This window comes from Coenobita brevimanus, chromosome 89 (genome assembly GCF_032717465.1).
Source record: "Coenobita brevimanus isolate Jiangsu-jjx chromosome 89, ASM3271746v2, whole genome shotgun sequence".
Classification (NCBI taxonomy): Eukaryota; Metazoa; Arthropoda; class Malacostraca; order Decapoda; family Coenobitidae; genus Coenobita; species Coenobita brevimanus.
In genome coordinates, this window is record NC_137042.1 from 10,223,620 (window position 1) to 10,236,422 (window position 12,803).

At 45.3% G+C, this 12,803-nt stretch overlaps 1 protein-coding gene across 1 annotated transcript in view; it reads right to left on the reverse strand.

Moving 5' to 3' along the window:
* LOC145411356 (uncharacterized) overlaps window positions 1–12,803 on the reverse strand; it is a gene marked incomplete at its 5' end in the record, with an annotated part of 120,082 nt that overhangs the window by 70,453 nt on the left and 36,826 nt on the right. The window contains one exon of the mRNA XM_080281381.1: window positions 11,128–11,277. Within this exon, the coding sequence (XP_080137507.1) occupies window positions 11,128–11,277 (150 nt within the window). The remainder of the gene's footprint in view (window positions 1–11,127; window positions 11,278–12,803) is intronic.

Genomic DNA, 12,803 nt, shown 5'->3' on the forward strand with positions numbered 1-12,803 from the left:
AGCAATATCAGAATCCTAGTTAATATTATTATTATTATTGTTATTATTATTATTATCATTATTGTCATTATTATTGTCATTATTATTATTATCATTATAACTAAAAAAACAAACAAGAAGCCTCGGACAAGGACTGACCAAACGATGACGACCCAGGATCGGACAAAGGACTTGAAAATGGCTACGTGGAATGTAAGGGGAGCGAATGATGAGGTGAAAGAGAGAGAGATTGTCCAGGTGCTTGAGGGTGCGAAAGTGGATGTATGTGGAATAACTTAAACAAAATGGAGAGGAGAAAGTGTGAGAGAATGGGAGTATGGATGGGGTATATGTGCAGCAGTAGGTGACAATGAGAGAGCAAAGGAAGGAGTATGTATAGTTGTGAGTAAAAGATGGAAGAAGAGCATAAGACAGTATGGATCAGTTGGGTCAAGGATTGTGTGGGTAAAGTTGAAAGTTGGAATACAAATGTGGGCGATTGTCTGTGTGTATGCGCCAACGCAAGATCGTGCTAGAAGAGTGAGAGAAGAGTTCTGGACAAATGTAGAAGTGTGCATGGAAAAGTTTGGAAGGAATGAGACAGTGTTTTTGATCGGTGATATGAATGGTAAAGTTGGGAATGTGAAGGTGGATGGAATAGTTGGTGAGTGGGGTGTGCCTTCTGAGATAGATGAGAATGGGAGTGCGTTAGTGGACATTTGTGCTGGGAGGGGGTTGGTGATAGCCAATACCCTCTTCAGGCATAAAATGATCCACAGGTATACATGGCGAGTGATGAGAAGGGTGGGTGGTGAACTGAATGAAAGGAAGGCAATGATTGATTATGTGTGTGTGAATGAAAGGATGCGAAGATGTGTAATGGATGCAAGAGCACATAGAGGTTGGGGGAGTGGACTTTCTGACCACTACTTGGTGGTGGGCAGAATTAGAATTCAAGTAAGATGGAGGAATAGAAGAAGGGAAAGACGAGAGGAAGGAGTAGTTGCATGGAGAGTGGAAAGGTTACAAGAGGATGAGAAAAAGGCAAAGTATAAGAGAGAAGTGGAGGAACGATTGGGCAAATATGAATTGGAGCAGATGGGAGACGTGGAAGGTGTGTGTAGGATATTTACAGAAGAAATATGTGCAGCATGTGATGTGGTGTGTGGGGTGAAGAGAAGACGGAAAGGGGGTGCAAGGAACAGCGTGGTAGACTGAAGAGGTGAGACAGGCTGTGGCACAAAAGAAGAAAGCATACAATGAATGGATGAGAAATGGGGGCGTGGAAGAAGTTGAGAGGCAGAAAAGAGAGTTATATGTAGAAAGAAAGAGAGAGGTGAAAAGATTGGTAAGAGAGAGTAAGAAGAGAGTGGATGAGGAATTTGGAAGGAATTTGAGTGTAAAGTGGAGGGACTGTAAGAAAATGTTCTGGAAAGAGGTGAAATGAGAAAGGCAGGGTGGAAGTGAAGTTAGCAGGGGAGTGAAAGATAAAAATGGTAGATTACTAGTGGAGAAGGGAGAAAAAGTGAGCAGAGGGAGAGAACACTTTAAGGAACTGTTGAACATAGAGGATGGAAGTAATGCGAGTATAAGTGGCTGGGGAATGGCTGGGAGAAGGAGGGAGGTGAGAAGACAGGAAGAAATCAGTAGGATAGAAGTTGTGGAAGCAATGAAGAAAGTTAAATCGGGGAAAGCCCCAGGAATTGATGGAGTGTGTGGTGAAATGCTGAAGCATGGGGGAGAGATAGTAGTAGAATGGATGTGGAAGATGTGCAGATTGGCCTGGGAGGAAGGTAGAGTCCCGGAGGATTGGAAGTCAGGTATAATTATTCCCTTGTACAAAGGAAAAGGGGAAAAACAAGTGTGTGGTAATCATAGGGGCATTTGTTTTCTTAGTATAATAGGAAAAGTGTATGGTAGGATACTTAATGACAGAGTTAGAGAAAGAACAAAGAAATTAGTTGGAGAAGAACAGGGAGGCTTTAGGAAGGGAAGAGGTTGTGTAGATCAGATATTCATTCTTAGATCTTTAGTGGAAAAGTTTCTAGAGAAGGGAAAGAAGTTGTATGTGGCTTTCATGGATTTGGAGAAAGCATATGACAGGGTGGATAGACAAGGACTGTGGAAAGTGTTAAGAATATATGGAGTAGATGGGAAGTTGTTGAATGCTGTGAAGAGTATGTACGATGGTGCGAAGGCTGCAGTGCGTGTGGATGGTGAACTAAGTGAATTTTTCTCTTTGGAAGTTGGGTTGAAACATGGATGTGTCATGTCTCCATGGTTGTTCAATCTGTACATGGATGGGGTAATAAAAGAGGTACAAGGTAGGGTAGTGGATGTTGGAGTGGCCCTGGTGAGAGAGGATAGTGTTTGGAAACTCCCTGTACTGTTGTTTGCAGATGATACTGTGTTGTTGAGTGAAGACGAAGGGGAGCTGCAAGGCTTGGTGGATGAGTTTGGGAGAGTGTGTAAGAAACGGAATCTAAAGGTGAATGTAGGGAAGAGTAAAGTGATGGTCTTTGAGAGAGGTGAAGTCAGTGAATGTACAGCGAGGTTGGATGGTGAGGAATTGGAAAATCTGAGTACGTTGGTGAGGAATTGGAAAATCTGAGTACGTTTAAGTACTTGGGTAGTGTGATGAGTAAGGATGGAGGTTTGGAGGGTGAAGTGCTTGAAAGGGTACAGCAGGGAAGAAAGGTTGCTGGTTCTTTGAAGGCAGTGATAAGAAACAGGGAAGTAAGCATGGAAGTGAAAAAGTTACTACATGACAGTATTGTGATACCAACTCTAACGTATGGAAGTGAAGCTTGGACGTTGTTGGAAGGACACATGTCAAGAGTGATAGCAGTGGAAATGAGTTATTTAAGAGGAGCCTGTGGAGTCACATGGAGAGACAGGCTGACGAATGAGGATATAAAGGAGCGTTGTGGTGTGGATGTGGATGTGATAGGAAGCGTTATGAGGAACACACTGAGGTGGTTTGGCCATGTGGAGAGGATGGAGGGTGAAAGACTGACGAAGAGAGTGGATGTGAGTGAGGTGGAGGGGGGAAGAGGGAGGGGGAGGCCGAGGATGAAATGAAGGGATGGGGTGGAGAGGTATATGAGAGAGGGGGGTGCGAGTTGGGAGCAGGGCAGTGAAATGGCGGGGGACAGGGCGACTTGGAGGCGATTTGTTTGTGGCCACCCCAAACGGGATTGAGGCGTCTGGCAATAGATAGATAGATAGATAGATTATTATTATTATTATTATTATTATTAATATTATTATTATTATTATTAGTGTTATTATTATCATAATCATCATCATCATCATCATCATCATCATCAACGTTACTGCAAAACTCAAAAACCCTTGTGTAAAAAGTTACTGGACGAAAATCCAAGAAAAGAGGCTCGATATTAATACTACGAGAGCACTGCACTCACCTCAACCTAACCCAGCTCCACCTAACCTATTCCTACGTCCCCAAACCCCTCCTAACCTAACCTAACCTACGGACAGCTCTGGTGGGGTTAGTGGCGTGTCAATGGCTGGCGTACATACTGCTAATGAACACCAACGCCCACAGCCTCAATAATTACCTGTTGTACTGGCAAACTCCCATGATTATATTGATCCGGGAGGGAGAAGGGGGAAGGGGGAAGAGGAAATGAGAAAGAGAAGGGAAGGGGGAAGAGGAAGGGGAGAAGAAAAAAAGATGGAGATAGGTACAGGGAGAGGGTGGGAGTAGAGAAGATGCAGAAAAAGAGAGAGAGAGAGAGAGAGAGAGAGAGAGAGAGGAAAAGGAAAGACTAGGGATGAGAAAGATCAGTTGAAAGGCAAGGGAAGACAGAAAAGGATGAGTAAGGAAGGAAGGAAGGAAGGGCAGGGGGAAGAGAAGGTGCAGAGCGAAGAAACGAGGGTAGGAAGACACAGGTGAGGGAAGGCAGAGGAAGAATGGGAAGGGAGGAAAGACGCAGAGGGAGGAAAAGGAAAGGAAGAGGGAATAATGGGGACGAGGGAAAGTGGGAGAAGGGTGAGGATGAAAAAAGGGGGGCAAAGGAAAGATGATGCAGGGAGAAGGAAGCAGAGGAAGGGAAGGGCCAGGGAAGAGGGTAAAGAAAGAGCAGATTTGGAGGGTGTGGAGGAGGAGGAAGGACTGGGGTGAGGAAAGGTTGGAGAAACGTGAGAGGGAGAAGAAGGTAGAAGGAGAGGAAATGCAGAAGGGGGGAGGGATGTGAGAATGAGGGAGGCTGAAGAGAAAGAAAGAAGATGGGAGAAAGGAAGAGGATGGTACTGAGAGGAGGGAGGGTGGGAAGAGGAAGAGGAGGTACATTGAGGAGGAAGGAGGAGGAAGAATATAAGGGAGAAGGATAAAGAAGAGGAGTTGGAGGGGATGCAGACAGGGAAGGAGGAAGGCTGAAGGGAGAATGGGAAGAATGGGAGAGGGTGGAGGAGAAGGGAGAGGGTGGAGGAGAAAGAAGGGTGAGGAAGAAAGGAGGTGATGGGAGGAAAGAGGTAGTGTAGGGTGTGGAGAGAAGGGTGGATGGAGGGAGGGGGAGCAGGATGAAGGAAAGGGATAAGGATGAAGGAAAGGGATAAGGAAGGAAGGGTATGTGATGGAAAGGGGAAGGTGGAAGGTAGGGAAGGAAAGAAAGAGGGAGGACGGGATATTACAAGGAAGGTGAGAGTAGGGAGGAAGGGGACTGACAAGTGGGAAAGAGATCAGAGGAAAGGAAGGAAGAAGGAAGAAAGGAAGTGTGGACCGGAGAGGGAGGGAGGAAGGAGATATGGAGGGAAGAAGGAGAGAGTGAAGGAGAGCGAGAGAATGTGTGGGGGAGGTGGGAGGGACAGAGAATGTGAGGAGGGGAGAGAAGAGGGAGGGAGTGTGGAGGAAGGGAGTGCAGGAGTGTGGAGAAAGGGAGGGAGGGAGGGAGCGTGGAGAGAAAGAGGGAGAGAGGAGGGCATGTAGAGACTAGGGAGGGAGGGAGTGTGGAGAGAGGAAGGGAGGAAGGAAAGCAGGTAGGGACTAGAGAAGGAGGGAGGGAGGGTGGTAAGAGATAAGAAGCAGAAAGTTAGGAAGAGAATGAATTAATGAGTTTTGAAAGAGGGGGAGAGGGAGGTCAGGGGAACGAGTAATGAAGACAGAGAGAGAGAGAGAGAGAGAGAGAGAGAGAGAGAGAGAGAGAGAGAGAGAGAGAGAGAGAGACAGACAGACAGACAGACAGACAGACAGACAGACAGAGACAGTCTCTCTTACGTAGTTACCTGATACCCTTTCAATACTGTAGCACAGTTTTTTATTATATTCACGGTCTTAGATTCTGCTTAGTGAAAGTCCCTCTTAATGAAAGGATACTCTCACTCTCTCTCTCTCTCTCTCTCTCTCTCTCTCTCTCTCTCGTCTGGCTAACGTTTATCCGTTTTGTCATAAACTGGTCATTTGTATTTACCTAACCCCTCTCCCACGATAAGCGCTGGAAAAGGACACCTACGTGTAACTTGTACGGTATATAACTAGGCTGTTCAACTGGCTGGCAATACAGCGTTCCTCAACTATTTCCTTATACTCTGAGAGGGAAGTGGTGGATTGTTGGTGAAAGGCAACTTAGGCCTGAAGTCCACCGTGTTCACGTTCAGATAAGCCTGTGGCCACAAAAACAACACACACTATGACTCTTTCTTCTAGAATTTCCTGGTTACCTTCAAACAATTTATTCAGCACAGGAATGACTATCGAAGTGCTGGGATCAGATGTAGATTTCATGAACCCTTCACTGCATGGTTGTTTTTAATAAATCGTCTGGCAGCATCTACAATAAAAAAAAATATATATCCTAAGGATAAAAAAGTTGATGATGAATTTTTTGTTACGGTTAAGTAGGTTTCATAGTAAGTGGGAGGGCCAACCATCCACTCACTCGATGTCGTGCTGCCTTCAGGTGATTCTTCAAGGAGTGACAAACCAAATGATTTCCTGGAAACCATGAAAAGTACCATGTTTGATGGAAACCATGCAACCACACGACTCTGGTGGTCTAGTGAGCTGAGGCGCTCCATCCGAATGAGAGTCGTGAAGTTTTACTTCCGAGGGACGGCTGGGGCTTATTACCCACAGAATGCCACTCAAGGGCGAGTGAGGCTGACCACACTCGCCTTAAATGTGTAGCCTCGGGTCTCTACGCTCCTGCTGAGGCAACAAGAGTGGGTGATGGATGGATGGAGGTAGATAATATGAGGATGGATCTCGCTTTGCTAGAGTGTGTTCAAACTGTGATGGTGATGGTGACGAGGGTGATGATAGTGATAATGACAGTAAGGATGCTTTACTAAATGTGGCCTCATTGTAAGCAAGACGCGAGTAATGATGATGATTATTATGGATGATGATGGCGATGGTGCTGCTGATAATGATGATGACCATGATGAAAGTGATAGTAACAGTGGGCATGTTTAATTAAAATTGTGGCCCCATTAAAAGCCATAGGATGATGATGATGATGATGATGATGATGATGATGATGACTGGGGTGTTTCAGTATGTGTTGCCTCACTAAATGCCAGATGATGATGATGATGATCGGCTGCTGTTACTACCGCTACTGATCGTGATAGCGGTGATGACAGGAGGGATGTTTTACTAATAGCCTCATTAAAAGTCAGTGCGCTGTGTGTGTGTGTGTGTGTGTGTGTGTGTGTGTGTGTGTGTGTGTGTGTGTGTGTGTGTGTGTGTGTGTGTGTGTGTGTGTGTGTGTGTGTGTGTGTGTGTGTGTGTGTGTGTGTGTGTGTGAGAGAGAGAGAGAGAGAGAGAGAGAGAGAGAGAGAGAGAGAGAGAGAGAGAGAGAGAGAGAGGGGGGTGGAAAGGAGGGAAGGGAGGACGAGAAGCTGAGGCATGGATGGAGGAGAGAAGGAGACGAGAAATTCTTGAAAAAATAATAAAGAATGACCTTCCAGAAGGAGCAACACATGACTACCATCCAGCCTTACAAGTTCCCACATGACCTTATCCACACACACACACACACACACACACACACACACACACACACACACACACACACACACACACACACACACTCAAAGATCTCCACCTGATCTTCCCGTCATCCACTATTCACGCCTCCACCGACCGACTCTGAAGTACTGAGGAATGTTGGGACAGTGTTTTTATTATTTCTTTCAGGGTCGGACTTCTTTACAGCTGGGTTCAGAAGTGGCTGGCACAGAAGTTTGACTATCGGCCTTTGTAGATAGAGATGAACTGTGCAACCACCTCAGTCAGATTAAGCATTTTTTTTTAAATTTATCCAGACGATTGTACCCAACTAAAGAAAGGCTACTATTACTGAAGGCACTAATACAATATTTAACCTATCTACAGTACTTCGAAACATCTCTCCTAAGCCGAATCAAAAACGCTGAAATCAGCAAAAGTAAAAAAAAAAATAAAAAGCTCTGCCCAGGAGCGATGGGATCGACGCATCCATATTACGTAGGCTGCCACAAGACAATTTTCTTAAGCTGAGGGATGTCTTTGTAGACTAATGAGGTCTTGGATTACTTGAACATCCCATCACCTGGATAAACTAGTCAGAATTTAACTTGCATAAAACACCCACGTGTGTTCATGGCTTCAAACGGGTTAAATGACAGCCTAATCTGACTACTAATGGAATGTTGCTTCAGGCCGCTCAGGCAGATGCACAGTGGCTTACAGAAATTCACCACTGTTGACATATCCTACACGGTGCGTTACTCATTCTTCCATGTATTATGAATTCAGATATATGGACAGTCAATCAGAAAACTATCGGTGCACATTTGCCGTGAAACAGTCTGACACCACGGACGATGAGTGCTAAGTGATAAAGCCCGATGTTCTTACCCTACCTTTGGTTAACCTGTTTCGACGTTGATAAGATACGAGTACAAAGTTGGTTGTGATAGTACGTAGTGGGTATTGTCAGTGTATGCATATTCAGATGATAATACTTAAATCTTGGGACCTCACAAGCAATATTGGAAATTTCAGATACCACGGAACTTTTCCTGTACGATACTTTTTTGATCATTTTTTTTTATTCGAAGAAGAAGGAACCAAAGGCCATGAGCCCGCAATAACAGTTCCCTCCAAGAGAAAAACAAAATACAAGAGAGAGCCAAATTCAAGATCCATTCATTTCGAGATGCCTGGACACACTGCGTTTGAAAGACTGGAGATCATAGGCAGCAGGAAATACAGACAGAGGGAGACAGTTCCAGAGCTGACCTGTTGCATAAATGAAGGACTGGGAGTGACGGTTAACTCTTGCATTAGAGAGCTGGACAGAAAAGGGATGAGAGTTTGCTGCTAGCCGAGTGCTACGCGCCCGTCGTTGAGGTGGAGGAATGCATGCAAACAGATCAGAGGAGCAGTGGCCATTAAAGTAGCGATAGAAATGAGATAAAGATGCAACAGTGCGGCGAAGAGACAGAGGTTGAAGGGACTCAGTAAGAGGAGGAGAGTTAATGAGACGAAAAGCCTCTGACACCACCCTATTGAGAAGAGCTGTATGTGGGGAGCCTCCCCACACATGAGAGTTGTACTCCACACAGGGGCGGATAAAACCCTTGTATAGAGTCAACAATTGTGCAGAGGTAAAGAAAGAACGGAGTCGGCTTAGCACACCCAATCTCTTGGAAGCAGATTTTACAAGAGATGTAATATGATCTTTCCAAGATAAGTCCCGAGTAAATGATACCCAAAGCATGTTCAAGGATGATGCAGGATTAAGCTGAATATTATTAAATATTAGTGGGTATACCTGTGGAAGATTATGACGGGTTGATAGGTGCAAGAACTGAGTCTTAGATGCATTAAAAACAACTAGATTTTTTTTACTCCAGTCAGAGATACGAGCCATGTCAGACATTAGGTGTGCCATAGCCTCATCCCTCGTTTGTTGAAGTAACTGCCGAGATGGGCGTTGCGGGAACCGAATAGAAAGGTGAAGGGTGGAGTCATCAGCGTATGAGTTTAGATGTACAGCTTAGAAGGTCACTGATGAATAAAAGGAAGAAAGTTGGTGATAGGACAGAGCCCTGAGGAACATCACTGCTGATAGATCTAGGAGAAGAACGATGGCCGTCAACAACAGCGGTTATAGAACGACCAGAAAGGAAGCTAGCGATGAGGGCACAGATAGAAGGATAGAAACCGTAAGAGGTCAGTTTGGAAATTAAAGATTTATGCCAGACTCGATCGAAAGCCTTTGAGATGTCAAGTGCAATGGCGAAGCTTTCGCCAAAGCCCCGAAAGGAGGATGACCAGGAGTCTGAAAGGTAGGTGAGAAGATCGCCAGTGGAGCGTCCCTGACGGAACCCGTACTGACGATCAGAAAGATGGTTGTGATAGGAAAGATGCCTTAAAATTTTTCTATTGAGAACTGACTCGAAAAAATTTGAAAAACAAGACGTTAAAGCAATTGGACGATAGTTGGAGGGTTGGGAGTGGTCACCCTTCTTTGGGACTGGCTGAATGAGAGCAAACTTCCAGAGAGAAGGAAAGGTACAAGTTGACAGACAAAGGTGAAAGAGTTTGCCCAGGCAGGGTGTAAGCACAGAAGCACGGTTCTTGAGAACAACAAGAGGGACTCCATCAGGCCCATATGCCTTGTTAGCACTGAGGCCAGTGATGGCAGAAAATACATCAGCTGAAGAAATTTTAATGTCAGCCATGAGGAAGTCAGATGCAGGAAGTGATGGAGGAACAGCACCGGAATCGTGTAAGGTGGAATTGGAGGAGAAAGTCTGTGCGATGAGATCTGCTTTATCAGTAGAAGAAATAGCTATAGAACCATCTGAGCAGAAAAGAGGAGGGAAGGATGATGAGGTAAAGTTAGAAAGATTTTTGGCAAGGTGCCATAAGGAGCGGGAAGAATTCGAGATGGAGAGTTGTACAACTGAACACTAAAATCGGTCCCTATCTCCTTCTTCTCTTTCACCGCTGGATCCATACACGCCTGAATGTGGTTTAGTGGACTGAGGTGCTTAACATCATCAATCTGTGCGTGATAAAGTGTACCCTTGTCCACCGCGTCTCAGTCCTGTATCTTGAAATCCATCAGTGGAAGAAAGAGGCAGGTCAGGGGAACGGTTTTTTGCATTTGACTGTACCTCTTTCCAAATGTCGATCTGTTCTTTTTCCGTCCGCTCTCTCTCTCTCTCTCTCTCTCTCTCTCTCTCTCTCTCTCTCTCTCTCTCTCTCTCTCTCTCTCTCTCTCTCTCTCTCTCTCTCTCTCTCTCTCTCTCTCTCTCTCTCTCTCTCTCTCTCTCTCTCTCTCTCTCCCTCCCTCTCTCTCTCTCTCTCTCACACACACACACACACACACACTCACCTTCCTTCCCCCCCACACACACTCACCCTCCCTTCCCCACACTCCCTTCACACACACACACCTTCCCCCCCCCCACACACATATACCCTCCTTCCCACCACACACACACAGACACGCACCAACCACATTCTCTCACTCCATCTCGTAAGGTCCCCAATTCCAATAACTCTCTCAAAACAACTGCAAGAGACGCCCAGCCCCACAACACACAAGCCATCACAAGCCACAGATTAAAAGACGTGAGGGTCGTTATCTGAAAGGACGGGGGTGGGTGGGTAATGGGATCCGAGAACGTTTGTGAGGAACGTTTCTTTCCGACCTAAGACGTAAACAGAGAGACGGGGAGAGAAAGACAAGTTGAAAGGCAAAGGGAGATGAAAAGGTTACCTGGCTTTTGTGGCTTGACATGATTTCTTCTTCCTCCTCCTCCTCCCAGCCTTCATTTTTCTCCTCGCTCCTCCTTGCTCTTATCCTCCTTCCCTCTTCCTCCACTTCCTCTTCCTCTTCCGCCTACCCCCTTTCTCCTCACTTTCTCCTCCTCCTATTCCTTCTCCTTTTCATCATCATTATCGTCGTCGTCGTCATCCTTTTCTCGCCCCTTTCTTCCTAGTCCTCCTCCTTTTCCCCTCGTGTGTGTGTGTGTGTGTGTGTGTGTGTGTGTGTGTGTGTGTGTGTGTGTGTGTGTGTGTGTGTGTGTGTGTGTGTGTGTGTGTGTGTGTGTGTGTGTGTGTGTGTGTGTGTGTGTGTGTGTGTGTGTGTGTGTGTGTGTGTGTGTGTGTGTGTGTGTGTGTGTGTGTGTGTGTGTGTGTGTGTGTGTGTGTGTGTGTGTGTGTGTGTGTGTGTGTGTGTGTGTGTGTGTGTGTGTGTGTGTGTGTGTGTGTGTGTGTGTGTGTGTGTGTGTGTGTGTGTGTGTGTGTGTGTGTGTGTGTGTGTGTGTGTTCTTGGAAAAGCCCACGATCACACGGCTACCTTTTGTTTAATGGAGCATGGTGGTACTGGCAGTCGTGGTGTTGGTAATGGTAGTGGTAATGGTTGTGGTAGTAACGGTGGTAGTGGTGGTCATGGTAATGGTGGTGGTACTGATGGTAACGGTGGTGGGAGTGTTGGTAATAATGCTGATGGCAGTGGTGATAGTGATAATAGTGATAGTGGTGATAATTGTGGTGGTGATAGTAGTGGTGGTGGTAGTGGTGGTGGCAGTGGTGGTGGTGAAAGCAGTGGTGGTGGTAATGATGTTGGTAGTGTTGGTAGTGGTGATGGTCATGGTAATAGTGGTGGTAATGGTAACGGTAATGAAGATGGTAACGGTTGTGGTACTGGTGATGGTAATGGTGATGGTGACAGCAGTGGAGGATTGTAATGATAACACCAGTGGTCATTTTAATGGAGGTGGTAGTGGTGATGGTAAAAATGATAGCAGTAATGATGTTGGCGATGATAATGGAGGTGGTAACGAAGATGGTATTGATGTTAGTGATGATCGTGGCGCTGATGTTGATGATAATGGTAATGGTAATGGTGGTGGTGGTGGTGGTAATGATGATACTGGAGATGATGGTAATGATGATGTCGGTGATGTCAGTTATAATGATAGCTACGAGTTATGGTGGTGATGGTGACCTGTGATGATACTGTTGGTGATAAATGTGATCATGATGACCGTAATGAAGGAGAGATTAATGCTGATAACAGTAGAAGTATTAAGTAGCAGGGTTGATCAGAAACATAAAGTAACATTATTGCATTCCCTACCTGGAAAATATAAAATGACATACAAAACACTGATGAGAAAAACCCAGTTAAGGGATTCCTGGAGAGACGTTCCTAGACTATCGCTGTGATGTGTCTTTTCAAAATTTATTCTTATTTCCAAACGATCCTAATCAACTTTGGGGAATGGAAGAGTCATACATAACCTTCACTGACCCTTTTACTACTGGAAGTCTAAGTTGAAAAAAAAGCAATTCTGGTATTTGATGAATAACATAACACGTCACTGGGTGGAAAGTAGTAAAGCAACAAAAATATTAGTGTGGTTGTTTGCTCTGTTGGTGATAGGTGGTGGCGACCATCATCCACTCATTTGATGTAGTGCTGCCTGCTTCATCCTTCACTTTTATCATTCTTTTTCTGTCTGCCCTCCTTTCTTCCTATTTCTCCAATCTTTCCTGTCACTATTTATAACTTTTCTTTCCTTTTCAGGTGGACTTACATTGAGTAACACATCTAACGGTTTCCTGTAAGACAGGAAACCACTTACAACGCTGGGTGGTAACCATATAACCAATCCTCCCTTACGTGTTCCCTACGTGTCAACAAGTGGGCTGGCAGAGGGTTAGTGCCTCTCACCATAAGACAAGTAACTCAAAGTTAAACGGCCACCACTTAACGGCTTCATTGCTTCCGGCTATAGACAGACATAGTTTCCTCTGTTTAGGGAGCCCACGACTTTGCTGCAGTTAGGAA